General features: G+C 41.7%; 2 protein-coding genes and 1 long non-coding RNA gene across 4 annotated transcripts in view; 2 read left to right on the top strand and 1 right to left on the bottom strand.

The window, feature by feature from the left end:
• TMEM52B (transmembrane protein 52B) overlaps window positions 1-2827 on the bottom strand; it is a 26284-nt gene extending 23457 nt beyond the window's left edge. Inside the window, exon 1 of the mRNA XM_058743708.1 lies at window positions 2573-2827. The gene's annotated coding sequence lies outside the window, so the exon portion shown is untranslated. The remainder of the gene's footprint in view (window positions 1-2572) is intronic.
• OLR1 (oxidized low density lipoprotein receptor 1) overlaps window positions 1-5722 on the top strand; it is a 12096-nt gene extending 6374 nt beyond the window's left edge. For both annotated transcript variants that reach the window (XM_058743697.1, XM_058743698.1), the window contains 3 exons: window positions 1880-2019; window positions 2325-2440; window positions 2949-5722. In XM_058743697.1, coding sequence (XP_058599680.1) covers window positions 1880-2019; window positions 2325-2440; window positions 2949-3093 — 401 coding nt within the window. In that variant the 3' untranslated portion in view covers window positions 3094-5722. The remainder of the gene's footprint in view (window positions 1-1879; window positions 2020-2324; window positions 2441-2948) is intronic.
• The window catches only part of LOC131520022 (uncharacterized), a 141231-nt gene that overhangs the window by 49549 nt on the left and 75691 nt on the right, over window positions 1-15991 (top strand). The gene's annotated exons all lie outside the window — the stretch shown is intronic.

Consider the following 15991-nt stretch of genomic DNA (forward strand, 5'->3'; position numbering starts at 1 on the left):
GGCAGATAAAGTACCGCTTTTCACCAAGCAGAAGATTCTCAAAAATATTAATAGTAAAATACCACATGCAAACAACCAACCAGCTTTCTCAAGTTTGAGACAAGTTTTGAGTACGAAATTAGCGGTGGCTGTCAACCTTTGGCGTGCAACATTGTCACTCCAGTAGCTCTTAAGAAATGGCCATTTCCACGTTTACCCCAAGATTCTGTATCAAAATGTCTCGAAGGGCACCAAGAAATATTTCTTCAATTGATTCAAACTCAGGAGTTTGAGAGGTAGTGCCATGTAGCGATTCAACATGCGGTTCCTCGAGGGACCTGCCAAGGTTCCCATTCCCATACATTCCCATTTCCTCCGTGTGGCCAACGAAGAACAGGAATGAAACCTATTTGGCCATGTTGTCATGAGGATGAAACGAGTTAACATGTGGAAAGAACTGCCAACATTTTGGGGCCCATAGTGATATTCCTTTGTTAAATAAAACAAAAAGCTTTTTTTAATTAAACGAGGGGTGCTTGGCTGGCTCAGGTGGTGGAGTGTGTGACTCTTGACCTTGGAGTTGGGAGCTGAAGTCCCACCTTGGAGGTAGGATTTACTTTAAAAAAATTAAAAGAAATACAGGTGGTTCGAATGCCACATATGGCTATGTATTGAACAGCATGTGTCTAGAAACAGGAAGCTCAGTAATTTTTTTCACGTTTATTTATTTTGAGGGAGAGAACGCACAGGCACGCCGTGTGCGAAGAGTTGGGGGAGAGAGAGGGAAAGAAAGAATCCCGAGCAGGCTCCATGCTGAACATGGAGGGGCTCAATCACACAAAGGTGAGATCATGACTGTGAGATCATGACCTAAGCCGAAATCAGTCGGACGCTTAACTGACTGATGCCCCCAGTAAGCACAGTATTGAAGCCTAAATTCATTATTTGAAAAACCGAAGTTTTTAAATACATAAGCATACTTTTTTTTATAAAGATTTTATTTCTAGATTATCTCTACGATCAGCGTGGGGTTCAAACCCACAACCCTGAGATCAGGAGTTACGCCTTCCACCAACTGAGCCAGCATGGTGCCCCCGGTGTATCTTTTTAATAGCAGAATTGCTATTATGTATCCATTCCCCAAACTTTTACTTCCATTACTCCAAACAGAACTTTAAAAAATAGATCAGAGGGGCACCTGGGTGGCTCAGTCGGTTGGGAGACCGACTTCGGCTCAGGTCATAATCTCGCGGTCCGTGAGTTCAAGCCCCGCGTCAGGCTCTGTGCTGACAGCTCAGAGACTGGAGCCTGCTTTGGGTTCTGTGTCTCCCTCTCTCTCTGCCCCTCCCCTGTTCATGCTCTGTCTCTCTCTGTCTCAAAAATAAATAAGCATAAAAAAAAAACTAAAAAAAAAATAGATCAGATTCTCAAGTTACATGTCAGCTCAATTTTGCTTTTCGACAGCCTTGCTTTTAATTTAGTGTACTAAAATCAGAATACTTTAAGAGAAATAAAGACTCTGAGTCTCTTGAGGGATTTGCAGAGTCTGGGTATAATTCTAACTAAGAAGAGATGATAGGTGGTGTGCCTGGATGGCTCAGTTGGTTAAGCATCCAACTCTTGATTTCGGCTCAGATCATGATCTCGTGGTTTGTGAGTTCGAGCCCTGTGTCAGGCTCTGTGCTGACAGTGCGCAACCTGCATGAGATTCTCTCTCTCTATCTCTCTCTGCCTCCCCTCCCTCTCTCTCTCAAAAGAAATAAGTAAAACTTAAGAGAAGAAGAAGAAGAGGAGGAGGAAATGATATACATGTGACTGTCCTGAGGGAAGACTTGATTTAAGAATTGTAGACTATTTTTACTCAGGCATCACTCACTGATTAGATGTGCTATCTTCCTAGCTCCTTGTCCCCAAGACTGGCTCTGGCATGAAGCAAACTGTTACCTATACTCCTCTGGCCCATTTAATTGGGAAAAAAGCCAGAACTATTGCTTGTCTTTGGATGCCCACATGCTGAAAATTAACAGCACAGATGATCTGGTGAGTTTTTATGGTTGTATGTTGGGCTGGAGTATTGCCTTATGGGAAACAAACCTGGTTTACACCCTTGGGGGAGGAGCACTTGTTTGAGTATCAGAATACTTATTTTCTGGCCTCATCTGGCCACTAAGTACACACATGACTGGGGATAGAGAGGTTACATAGTATCTTCAACTTCCTAAACATTCCTGTATAACTACAGAAAGGATGTCAAAGATCTCTTTTGGTTCTGCAGTTTTGTGACTCTAATCTAAAACGACCACACTGACTTTATCATCAATTTCGATCACTATCACTCCCCACAGGAATTCATCCAGCGAGCAAGCGCCCATTCCAGTTTCCCGTTCTGGATGGGGTTGTCTCTGAGGAAGCCGAGCAGCTCATGGCTCTGGGAGGATGGCTCTCCTTTGATGCCCCACTTGTAAGTTTCCTGTTCTTTGCTGACGCTGTGAGTGAAGCGGCTTCCACATTTCATACAATGTCTTCTTCTTGCCAGGGAGAAGCTGGGGGATTTCTGAACCCCTCCTTCCCCGCCTCTGTCAGACAGACTTACCCATTTAATCATTCCGACCTTTTCTTGAGTTTTCCTTCCCGCATTTACTACTGATTGGAAGCTTCAAGGCAAGGTTAGGGGCACCTGGGTGGCTGAGCTGGTTACGCATCCGACTCTTGATCTCAGTTCAGGTAGTGAGTTCAAGCCCCGCATTGGGTTCCGTGCTGACAGTGTAAAGCCTGTTTGGCGTTCTCTCTCTCTCTCTCTCTCTCTCTCTCTCTCTCTCTCTTTCTCTCCACCCATTCCCCGCTCGTGCTCGCTCTCACTCTCTTTCAAAATAAATAAATTAAAAAAAAAAAAAAAAAAAAAAGGTTAAATTTCTGACCACAAGGTGGCAGTAAATCTACTTTTTTTGTTCTTTCTTCCCCATCTGCAGTTTTCGATTCCAGGGATCTCTTTCCCAGAGGTATCCTTCAGGCACTTGTGCCTATATACAAAGGGGAGCTGTTTTTGCTGACAACTGCATTTTAACTGCATTTACTATATGTCAGAAGAAGGCGAATCTAGTGAGAGCACGGTGAATTTGAAGGCTCTGGAAGCAAAGGAAAAGACTTTTCTTCTGGAATTGAAGCTGTACTTTATCATTTAGGTGCGATCTGAGAGAGCCCTGCGAACTGCCTGTTATTAGCTGACTGCAGAATTCCTTAGGAGAGACTAGGTCTGCAGATGCCTGGCTGGAGACATCCAAAATGTTGATTCTGTGTCTCTTTCTATTTTCCGCCTGGTTTCCCCAATCCCCCTGCCAGCCTTCAAACCTTCTCCCCTTTTTATGTTTTAAAGTTTTACTCCTCTTCAAGTCTTGGCAGCCCTCTGTACTCAGTCCTCTACCTCAGTGCCATCTGCCCCCTCACCCTCCTAAACCGCATAGAAAATGGAAAATAGAGAACTTTACCCCCTGCAAGCAGAAGGCGAAAAAGGGGAAATCTGCATGGGAACAGAGCCGGTGAAGAAACAGAAAAGAGGAAAAGCCCATAATGGAATCAAGGAACTTGAGTTCTCGACCTTAAAAGCTGCCACTTGTTCGTCTTTTAAGTTGCGATCTGTCTCCACACTCCACCACTTACGCACGTGCACACCCAACACACACACACACACACACACACACCCAGAACATCACATTTTGGTGTGATTGAGATGTTCCGGGAGGTAACTATAAATAGAATCATCTTTTCAGTGAACCAAATACAATTCCTTATTGGTCTCTGAATCTGTTCTGACTTCTTCATCCTTTCTCTATCAAAGGACAGCTTAATATAGCTTTACTCCTTCAGGAGAGTATTTGTTAGAATCATGGTGCTGGGGGCAAAAATAGTTTTTGTGGTTTTTTTTTTTTCTCCCTAAAGTACACACCATTTGTAGATGACCTCTTCTCAACTCTGTTATGCTGTGCTAATGTGGAAACATACCAGGCCAACCAGTGAAGACACTCAAGGAGCAAACTGAGCCAGCCTCGGAAACATTGCTGAACAGAAACAGACGGAATTTGAAGTATTCCTTCTATTTTCAGTGTTTCTAGTCCCTGGGTACCTCCCCTCCCAGGTTTTCCTACTTTAAAGGAAGCCTTTCCATTTCGTCGCACATAATGTAGCACCAACTGTATCCAAAAAAGAAAAGCTGGACCATTCCTAGGAAGACAGATATTCATCTGCCTTGTTGTTTGCATCAATTTTTCCCTCTTTTAAAATATTCAATGTGATTCCCTTGCATGAGTGTACCCCAATTTGTGGATAAATTACCTGTTGATGATCTTTTGAGTTGTTTTCGGTGTTTGTCTATCACAAAATAAGGTGCTATAAACATTTGTGTACAAGCCTTTGTATGCACATAGCATTTCTCTTCTCTTGAGTAAATGCGTAAGAGTTTAATGTCAGAACCATTCAGTAGGTGTATGTTCAGCTAGCTGAGAAATTGCCAAACGTTTCGCCCCAAACTTGTACCATTTGGTATTCCCACCAGCAGTGTATGAATGTTCCAATTCCACCTCATCCTTGCTGACACTTGGTATGGTCAGTCTTGTCACTTTACCCATTCTGATAGGCGTATGGTGGTATATTACTCTGGTTTAATTTGCATTTCCTAAATGAAAAATAATCTTAGGGATCTCTTGGAAATCTTTTTATTTACTTATTGCGCTTATTTACTCTACATATTTTCTTTGATAAAGCGCTGTACCGATCTTCTGAGTTTTGAGTTCTTTGTTTTTATACTGTTACATTTCGAGAGCCCTTTGTACATGCCGGGTAAAAGTCCTTTATCAGATGTCGTTTTGGTGATATTTTTTTTTTCAGTTTATGACTTCTCAGTCTCTGGAAAAGCAGAAAATTTTAATTTTTGATGAAGTCCATTTTCACGTTTCTACTGCTGTCTCTAAGAACTTGTTGCCAAACTCAAGGTCACAAAACTTTCTGCTGTTTTCTTCTAGACATTTTATAATTTCAGGCTTTACACAGAAACCTGTAATTTATTTTGAGTTAATTTGTGAACCAGGTACTAAAGCACTTTCTCTTTCTGTCTTATTTTTCTTTTTTCATAAGGATGTTCACTTGTCTTAGCAACATTTGTTGAAAAGACTGTTCTTTTTTCACTACATTGCCTTTGCACTTTTGTCCACAGTTACCCATATGTGCATGGGTCTATTTCTGGCTCTCTGTTATGTTCCCTTGGTCTGCTTATATATTTTTACAACACCACCATGAATATTGCAGTTTCTTGAAATCTTGTAGTGGTCGTTCAATGTCGTTCTTTTCCAACGTTGTTTTGGCTAATCTATGTCTTTGTATTTCCATGTTAACTTTTGAATTGGCTTGTCAATTTCTCAAAAAACCAAGCAAACCCTTTTGAAATTTTGAATGTGATTGCATTGAATCTATTAGCTACATTTAGGGGCAATTGAAATTTTAAAAATACTTATGTGTTTGAATCATAAACAAGGTATATCTCTCCATTTCTTTATGTGTTCCTTAATTTCTCTAAGCAATGTTTTGTAACTTTCTCTGTATAAATGTCCCACATATTTTCTTAGACTGTCATCATATATTTCATATTTTTGATGCTACTTGAAATGGTATTGTTGTCATTTGTAATTTTAATTTCCAAATGTCTTTTGCTAGTATATAGAATTATAATAAACTTTTTTATATTAACCTTAAATCCTGACCTGAAACATTTATTTTTTCTAGTAGTTTTGTTTGTGGATTCCATCGGAGTTTTACATAGATAATCACGTCGTCTGCAAATGAAAACACTTTTATTTCTACCTTTCTAGATGGTTATTTCTTTCCCTTGCTAGATTTCGTAGACTAGACCTCTAGTACAGCACTGAATGAAAGTGGTGAGAATGAGCGTCCTTATTTTGTTCCTGATTTGGAAGAAATCATACAGTGTTAGTACCATTATGTAGGGTGTTAACTGTATATTTTGCACAGATGTTCTTTATTCATTTGAGCACGTTCCCTTGTATTTATTTATTATTTTTTTTTACCTTTATTTATTTTTGATAGAGGGAGACAGAGCACAAGTGGGGGAGGGGCAGAGAGAGAAGGAGACACAGCATCCGGAGCAGGCTCCAGGCTCCGAGAGGTCAGCACAGAGCCCGACGCGGGGCTCGAAACGGTTTCTTTTTATTTGTAGAATGCTGAGAGATTTTATCAGGAATGGGTATTGATTCACCTACATCTACTTTCTCTACATCTATAAAGATGATCGTATATTTCAATTTTTTTTTCTTTTTAGTTTTTTAATATGATGACTTACATTGAATAGGAATAAAAGGTTAAACCAACCTTGGTTTGTTGGGATTTATTATCATTTTAATACGTGGCAGATTAATTCTGCTAAAATTTGGCTTAGGAATTTTGCAACTACGTGTATGAAAGATATTGTTATGTAATTTGCTTTTTGTGTAAAGGCTTTGTCTGGTTTAGTTTCGGAGAATTCCTCCCCTGTGTTAATTTTCTGGAAGGTTTTGTGTGGAATTGGTACTATTTGTTCATTACGTGTTTGGTACAGTTTATCATCACTGAGGTCATCTGGGCATGGGTTTTCTTTTTTTTTTTTTTTATAGTTTTTTAACTATAGATTCAGTTTCTTTAATGGATGTAATCCCATCCAAATGATTCTTTCTTGAGGGTGGTTTGTTGGTTAGTGTCTTTCAAGGAATTTGTCCATTGTATCTAAATGTTTAATTTTTTGGTCTAACATTTTTCTTTATATTTTCTTCTTATCATTTTATTTTATTTTTTAATGTTTATTTACTTTGACAGAGGGAGAGAGCCTGCACACATGTGTGCACAAGTGAGAAGGGGCAGAAAGAGAGGGGGGAAAGAGAGACTCTCAAGCAGGCTTTGTGCTGTCAGCACGAGTCCCATACGGGCTTGATCTCACGAACTGTGAGATCATGACCTGAGCTGAAATAAAGAGTCAAGAATCAGATGCTTAACTAACTGAGCCACCCACGCTATCCTTTTTTAATATCTCTAGAATGTATATTAATGGAATCTCATTCCTGAAATTCTTAATTTTTTGTCCATTTTTTAGAATAAGTTTGGTTTAGAAGAAAAAGTTCATTTTTCTTCTTGCTGAAAATATGGTTTTTTTCATTGAATTTGGTTGTTTTTTTTGGTAAAAAGTCTATTACTTTTTTGTTCTATATTTTATTAACTTCTACTTCAACTGATTTTTTTTCCTTTCTTCTGCTTAATTACATTTCAATTTGTCCTTCTTTTTCTAGTTGAAGATGAAATCTCAGTTCATTGATTTCGGATCTTTTTTTTCTTTTTAAATATAGGCGTGTGGTGCTACGCATTTCCCCTTAAGCACTGCTTTATTGGTATGCAACAAATTCTGATCCCCCCTCACCCCCCCCCCATTCTCTCAGTTCAAAATACTTCCTAATTTCCCTTTAATTTCTGTTGTCTTGTACCCTTCTTGGGAGCCTCCTGGATGAAATCTGAAGTTGCCCCCACACCCGTCAGAGGGCAAGGGGAGACCAAAGAAAGAGGCAGGCCATTCTAGGTCAATAGGTGGCAGCTTCGATAAGCAAAGGAAACTTACATACAAGGCTTGTCTTGGGTGGCAGCAAGACTGGTTAATTCCCCACCCACCCTCCCAACGTTAAAAATTTATGCAGGGGACTTAACTAGGCTCAATCATGTACATAGTGTAGGTGTTTTCATCACCACATCACTATCTCAAGGCTATGTCCTTGGGGCAGCTCTTGGGAGCAGGAAAGCCAAGCAGAACGCACATTTGAAGGACTGGGGAAGGAATGAGGAAACTCTGATTGCCAATCCAGCTCACGGGGCCAATTGGAGGTCAAGTCTTTTTGATGACATTCCCCAAAACTCCACCCTTCATGACTGGCTCTTACAATCTCATGTGCCCCTCTCTTCCACAATGTGCCCTGAGCAGTCAACAAAGAGTTTCACCAGTATGGAGGCAGCTCCTTTGGTGGCCAGCTGGCTGCATTGGAGGTAGATGCTATAGCAATAATCCAGGTACATGTAAGAGAAAACATAGATTAAGACAATGATTCCAGGGTGCTTGGGTGGCTCAGTCGGTTAGGGACCCAATTCTTGATTTCAGCTCAGGTCATGATCCCATGGTTTGTGAGATGGAGCCCCTCATCAGGGTCTGCATCAACAGCGTGGAGCCTGCTTAGGATTCTCTCTTTCCCCTCTCTTCCCCTGCCCCACTCATGCTCGCTCTCTATCTCAAAATAAATAAAAACATTAAAAAAATCTTAAAAACAAAACAATGCTTTCAAAAATCAGTGACACATTTTTCTACCAAGAGACTCATGATCCAAACCATTGATTTATTAAGTCCCCTGAGCTGGGGGGAGAGATCACTCAGGTTATTTACTTGTGTTATTTTGTGACTTAATAAAGATGATACATTAGCAGATTTATTAGGTATGGACACATAGCATTCTGTTTGGATAATGGTGTAGGTGCCTCCGTGAGAGGCAGTAATAATGTCTAAGGCCATTCTATTTTTTTTTTTTTTTAATTTTTTTTTCAACGTTTTTTATTTATTTTTGGGACAGAGAGAGACAGAGCATGAACGGGGGAGGGGCAGAGAGAGAGGGAGACACAGAATCGGAAACAGGCTCCAGGCTCCGAGCCATCAGCCCAGAGCCTGACGCGGGGCTCGAACTCATGGACCACGAGATCGTGACCTGGCTGAAGTCGGACGCCTAACCGACTGCGCCACCCAGGCGCCCCTAAGGCCATTCTATTTTGGAAGATAGCTCTTCTCATTAGAGTCTTGTTGGGTGAGTTTAGCAAGGGGTTCTATATTCGCTATAACATCCTCTAAAACAATGGGGGAACAAAGACAGCAGCCAAACGTTGAGCCAATGGAAAACAGAATGTGCCCACCTGGCCTTGAGGAGAGGGAGGTTGGAGGTTTTAGGAACTTGACCTGGTTGTACATATCATGTATGTTCACTGGGGAAGGCAGTGTTGTCAGACCTGAGGAGAAGGACTGGGGACAGAACCCATATCTTCTCTCTTCCGATGGTGCACATTCCATTCCATGTATAGTGCATTTCAACAGGTCCATCTTGCAGCAAGACAACAGAATTTCAGTGGAGATTGAATAGTTTCCCCTCACCCAGAAAGTGCAAACTAACCCATCCATCTTGGGGGAATGTCCCATTACAAATTCCAGTAGATCATTTTTTTTTTCCCCAGTAACGATCAGGAGCTTTGTGCTCTCAGCAGCATGGAACATTGATCCTCAGTGAGAGTCAGGTCATGGCTGCTTCCCAAGACCTCCAGCAGGGAGGATTTGTGCCTCAGCAGGGGTCCTCAGTCTGGCATGTGAGCAATGGGCCCTTGAGGTTGATCATTCAAATGTATCAAAGCCTGGGATAGTACTTTAGTCGACCCAGTCAAGGTGGTTTTACCTCTTAATAATTTAATTTGCTGCTTATCCGTTTATAGAGGCGATGGGACACCCAATGTCAGTTCTTTTGCCCAGTCTTATACATCATGACCTTTGACTTGTGACCCCTCACCACTGTCTATGGTGCTCAGCTTCTCTCAAACCTTAATGGTGGCAGCCTGGTTTGCACAGTGACATGGGAAAGTTTGGGTTAGGTCAGACTCAGGGTCCACACAAACCATGGCATATTTAGAACCCTCACTCAGAGAAAAGGAGCCAATATAATCAATTTGCCAATCCATTACTGGTTGGGAACTTCAGTGGATGGTCCCAGATTCTTTTGGCCGTTGTCTTGGGCATTGCTTAGAACACACAGGACATACTATTACAGCATTTAACCAAGTCACTGTACTTCAAGGGCAGTCCAGCGTCCTTGGCGATATGCTATCCCCCCAGGCACTATGGTGCTCCCTGTTTCTACGCACCCAATCAGCTGTCATCTATTGAAAGGTCAGTAGATAGGGCTTGTAACTAGGCTAGAGCTTCAGCTTTCTGACTGCCAGGGAGGGTTAGGCATTATGAGCTGGGACGTAGGAGACAGTGTGTAGAAGGCAGCGAGGACTGCTTCAGGCTCTTGCAGAAGGACCCAGATGTCTCTCTGGATATCCTCTCCTTGCAAGGGCTTATTTATGACCAGCCGCCCCTTGGCTTCCCGTTGTCCAAGCCATAGGGGTTAATCCCTCTAGAACAGCCCAACTGTCAGAGCAAAGGGTTAATGCCCAGGACTCATGAGTGATCACTAAGACAGACTGCTTTGAACTTAGCCCACTGGCTGCTATACTGGCTGCTGTGTGAGAGGCTCCAGAGCTGGGATCAAGATCCTAGAGGCCTCTTCCCTTCTGTCGTGTCTCTTCCACAGTGCTCAATCCGTCCCTTCTGGAGTCATGCACACATGAAACTCGAATGGTAGCCCTGCTTGAGAGCTGCCCAAAGCTTTCATTTGTTCAACTAGAAATTTTGCCTTTCACGCTGCTCTGATCCCCAGTCCCATGCACACTCTTTCTGTACCAGGCAGTACAAGGAATGGCGGCACGGTATCGGGTGGAGAACAAAAGTCCCCCAGAATCCCATAATCCATAGAAAGGCTTGTACCCTAAAAAGCACAGCTTTTGGGATAACATGGGTTTCACCCAACCAGGCAACACCCAAAACCTTACAGTAGGGCCTAGGCCTTGGATTTCCTGTAGATCCATTACCCATCTTCTTCTCCATTACAGATGTTCCAGCAAAGCCAGCAGGGCACCCTGGGGCAGAGACAAGTCTCCCCATGTTAACATTGCATCATCCACGTAATGGGCCCATTATACTGATGTGGGGAAGGAGAACAGGGACAGGTCGCAGCTACCATCCCATGACATATGGTGGGGCTATGTCAGTGACCTTGGGGAAGTACTTGAAAGGGTCATCACTGTCCCTCTTACACATAGGCACATTTACCTTAGTTATCAGATACCTGTGCTCGTCAAAGACTTTTCCGTAAATCTCCTTGAGGATAAAGCATTTTTAAGGGATTTTTTTTTTTTTTTGGCCAAAGCATCAGAGTAAAACAATAAGCAACAACTAATAACTATCTGCAAATGACAAAAGACTTAAAAATGGCCATGGCTCAAGATTTGATGGGAGTATATCATAGTGAAATTGACAAGGCAATTTGGTTATTTCTATGACATACGTTTTACAACTGTGATTGGTAACATTATGCCCGGACATTATCAGATATTAGGAATGTTATGTAAATATATCCTAAAGAAAGTTTAGCATAGCTTCTTATTTGATGGTGTTTCTCATGAAATTTAACATAGACAAAAAGTCATATAGTTGTAAAAAAAAAAAAAAAACAACTTGTCTCTTTTAATAGAGAAGACTCAGTTTCTTAAGTAATAAAAAACCTAGTAAAGACAAAACACAGAATCTTTATTTTCTAGGCAAATTATAATAAACATAAAGGAAAACCTTTGTTTACAATTTATTATTAAGATAAAGCTAATAATCTAAGGAAACTTTGTCCTCATAATGCAGAGAAAACTAAATTTTCATTTTATTACAGTGTACTTTTGATATCAAAACTCTCCTTTAAAAAAAAAAAAACCCTCACATAAATCCTTTCCAATCTTAGCTTGACTATAAGTAAAAATCTTTTCTCAACATTCCTCTTCCACAAACCTTTGGAACTTTCTATAACCATTCAGGTTTCATTCCAAAACTCCAGCCATGAATCGGGTACCCACTGCCATGGCTAAAGTTTTCACTGATACTTGGGATCTTTTGGAGATCGTAGACTAGATTTGGGGCAAGGTCATGTCTACAGCATGGTGTATTACTTTCTAAATTTTTTAATTTTTTAAATTAATTACTTAACTTATTAATTTATTTAATGTTTATTTCTTTTTTGAGAGAGAGACAAGGTGTGAGCAGGGGACGGGCACAGAGAGAGAGACGCAGAATCAGAAGCAGGCTTCAGGCTCTGAGCTGTCAGGTCAGAATCCAACGGCTGGGCTTGAATTCACAGACTGAGATCATGACCTGAGCCGAAGATAGACGCTTAACCGACTGAGCCACTCAGGCGCCCCATTATGTATTTTTTTTTTTAAGTTTATTTATTTTGAGAGAGACAGAGACAGAGAGAGCACGTGCAAGTCGGGAAGGGGCAGAGAGAGAGAGAGAGAGGGAGAGAGAGAATCCCAAGCAGGCTGCATGGGCCTGATGCCTATGAGGGGCTCCATCTCAGGACCATGAGATCATGACCTGAGCCGAAATCAAGAGTCAGAGGCTTAAAGGACTGAGCCACCAAGGTGCCCTCCAGGGATTCCACCTCTTAATCAGGCATTGCCACAAATGCCCGGATCTTAATCAGTGGCAGCTTGCACCCTCCTAGCTTTGCACCCAGCACCCTAGGGTCTCCAACTAACTATCCTGCTCTCCCACCCCTGTCTGCCAGCCCTGAAAGTAACAGACTAGTGGACACCCCCACATCCCTCTCTAACTTCAGCTCTTCTCACCTTCTAAGCCGAACTTCGGCCTCTGGTCAGGCCTGGAAGCCAGTGAGTTGCCCACAGTAGAGGCCAGCCCACCGCGGCAACGACGTGCTTCCCTCCTCCCTCACAGTGTGCCCTGTGCGGCTTCACCAAGTGCATTATAGCAACCTGTGTTTTTGGGGTGTCCCTGGAGTCATGCAGTGGTCCACAAGCATCTAACACATGGGCCACTCCTCCCCACAGAGAGGTTAATAACCAACTCAGGATTTCCCTCAAGGATCCGCTTTTCCTAACTTAAGAGGCTTGTGTGGACCACCCCTCCCCACATAGATGTCAATGGCCAAGGTGGGATTTCTCCTGAGGATCCCTCTTTCCCATGGCTAGTTTCTTCAGTCTCTTGGCTGGCTTGCCAGAGGTTGGTTCACAAACCTCCCAGCAGTTTCCTGGGTGTAACCAGCCCCACACTCACAGGGGAGGGCAGATATGGATGAAGGAAAGAGGCAGGCCTTTCCAGATCAGTAGGTGGCAGGTTTAAGAAGCAAAGGGAACTTAGATGCGAAATGTGACTTGGGTGGCCCAAAGACAGTGAATTCCCACACCCACCTATTTGGAAATGTACGTAGACGCCTTCACTGGGTTCAGTCACCTACGCTATGCAGGTGTTCTCAACACCACATCACTGTCTCAAGACTTTGTCCTTGGAGCAACCGTTGGGAGTGGGAAAGGCAGGAGGAACCCACATTCTGAAAACAGAGGAAGGGGTGAGGAGCCTCCCAGGGGTTAGCTCACAGGCCAATTGGCAGTTCCTTTTTTTTCAGTAACCTTGCCAACAACTTCTTCCTTGATCTATTGGTGATGTAGAAGCGTGTTATTCAGTTTGCAACTGAAACTGAATATTTGGGGATTTTGCAGAGATCATTGGGCTATAGGTTTTCAATTTAATTCCACTGTGAGCAGAGAACAGACTTTTTGTGACTTGCTGTTTTGATTTTATTGAGACTTAAATTTTTCATGAATACTTAAGGAGAATGCATATTTTTTTAAATTTTATTTAAGTAATCTCTACACCCAAAGTGGGGCTTGAACTCACGACCCCAAGAGCATAAGTCACATGCTCCTCTGAGCCAGCCAGGCACCCCCATGGAGAATCGGTATTCTGCTGTTGTTAAATGGAAGGTTCCAAAAATGTACATCAGATGAAAGTGATCGATAAGTTGGTTCAAGCCTACTATATCCTTGATGATTTTGGGGGAGTCTATTAGGCTATCAATTATTGAAAGAGAAATATCTAAAATTCTGATGGTGATTATAGTTTTGTCTGCTTCTCTTATAGTTCCATCAGTTTCTGCTTCATATAATAGAGGCATAAAAATTGTGGATTGTTGGGGCGCCTGGGTGGCTCAGTCGGTTAAGCGTCCGACTTCGGCTCAGGTCATGATCTCGTGGTCCGTGAGTTCGAGCCCCGCGTCGGGCTCTGTGCTGACACCTCAGAGCCTGGAGCCTGTTTCAGATTCTGTGTCCCTCTCTTTCTCTGCCCCTCCCCTGTTCATGCTCTGTCTCTCTCTGTCTCAGAAATAAATAAACGTTTAAAAAAAAATTAAAACAAAAATTGTGGGTTGTTATTCCCTCTTGAAAAATTAACTCTACATTAGTATGAAATGCACTTTTTTATCTCTGTTAATAATGTTTGCTATGTATCCATTTTTCTGAAATTAATATAACCATATAGTCACTCCTGGTTGTCTCTGAGTAATGTTAACATATATCCTTTTCAATCCTTTCACATTTAGCATATATATTTTTATACTTAGAATGTGTTTCTTTTATGTAACATATACTTGAGTCTTGCTATTTTATATGATTTGACAATTTCGGTCTTTTGGGCATTTAAACCGTTTACATTTAATGTGATTTTGATATAATTAGATATAAATATTTTTGATATTTGTTTTCGATTTGTCTCAATACCTTTGTTCCTTTTTTTCTTTTCCTGCCTCCTTTTGTGTTAATTAACTATCTCATTTTATCTTCCCTGTTGGCTTATCAGCTATTTCTCTTGATTTTGTTACTTTTATAGTTCTTGCAGGATTTATAATACACATCATAACTCATGCCTTTCCCATGGGTCGTCTTCATTTCCCTTTAGGGAATTCATGCTACGAAGGGTTCAGAATTATTTTCCTTTCAGTTGTTTTGGCAACTTTGCTTTTTACGGATCTATACAAGACATTGGGGGAGGCCAGCGAGTGGGGGAAGAGCATATAAGAGCTGCTTTCAAGCTGGCCCACCTACTCAAAAAGGAACTGTTTTAGTGAACCATACTTAGTCAATGATACTCTTCCTTTTCATGTTCCTAAACTAGATCAAGTTGTTATCATCTTGGATGACCCAGATGCAAATTTGAAAAACTTTTTTTTTTTTTAAATTTTTTTTTTCAACGTTTTTTTATTTATTTTTGGGACAGAGAGAGACAGAGCATGAACGGGGGAGGGGCAGAGAGAGAGGGAGACACAGAATCGGAAACAGGCTTCAGGCTCCGAGCCATCAGCCCAGAGCCCGATGCGGGGCTCAAACTCACGGACTGCGAGATCGTGACCTGGCTGAAGTCGGACGCTTAACCGACTGCGCCACCCAGGCGCCCCTTGAAAAACTTTTTTTTTTTTTTTTTAATTTTTTTTTTTTCAACATTTTTTTTTTTTTTTTTTTTTTTTTTTGGGACAGAGAGAGACAGAGCATGAACGGGGGAGGGGCAGAGAGAGAGGGAGACACAGAATCGGAAACAGGCTCCAGGCTCCAGGCCATCAGCCCAGAGCCTGACGCGGGGCTCGAACTCACGGACCGCGAGATCGTGACCTGGCTGAAGTCGGACGCTTAACCGACTGCGCCACCCAGGCGCCCTGAAAAACTTTTTTTAAGTTGATCAGGAACTACAAATAAAAATGACTGCAATCTGCTGACACAGCTAATTTGAAAAAACATGTCTGCTTTTGCCGCTTTGCCATTGGTGGTTTTTTTTTTTGTTTTGTTTTTTTGTTTTTTTTTGTTTTTTTTTTTTTTGCTCACTTAAAAAAGAAATAAACACTTCTAAAAGCAAAAAAAAAAAAAAAAAAAATCACCTTGAAGTGATATTATACAATTTCATGTAAAGGAAAAGAAAGTTACTGCTATATACTTTCATTTCTCTTCTCCCAGACATCATGCTAATGTTACCATACATTTTATTTACACATATATATTGTAAACACCAAAATACATAGTTATTTTTTTAAGTTTATTTATTTATTTTGAGAGAGAGAGAGAGAGTGTTAGTGAGGGGAGGAGCAGAGAGACAGGAAGGAGAGAATCCCAAGCAGGCTTCACACTACCAGCACGAGTCCGATGTGGGGCTCGATCTCACGAACACTGTGAGATCATGACCTGAGCCAAAATCAAGAGTCAGATGCTTAACCAACAGAGCCACCCAGGTGCCCCACATAGTTATTCTTTTTGCTTAAAG

The sequence above is a fragment of the Neofelis nebulosa genome, chromosome 8 (assembly GCF_028018385.1).
Source record: "Neofelis nebulosa isolate mNeoNeb1 chromosome 8, mNeoNeb1.pri, whole genome shotgun sequence".
NCBI lineage: Eukaryota > Metazoa > Chordata > Mammalia > Carnivora > Felidae > Neofelis > Neofelis nebulosa.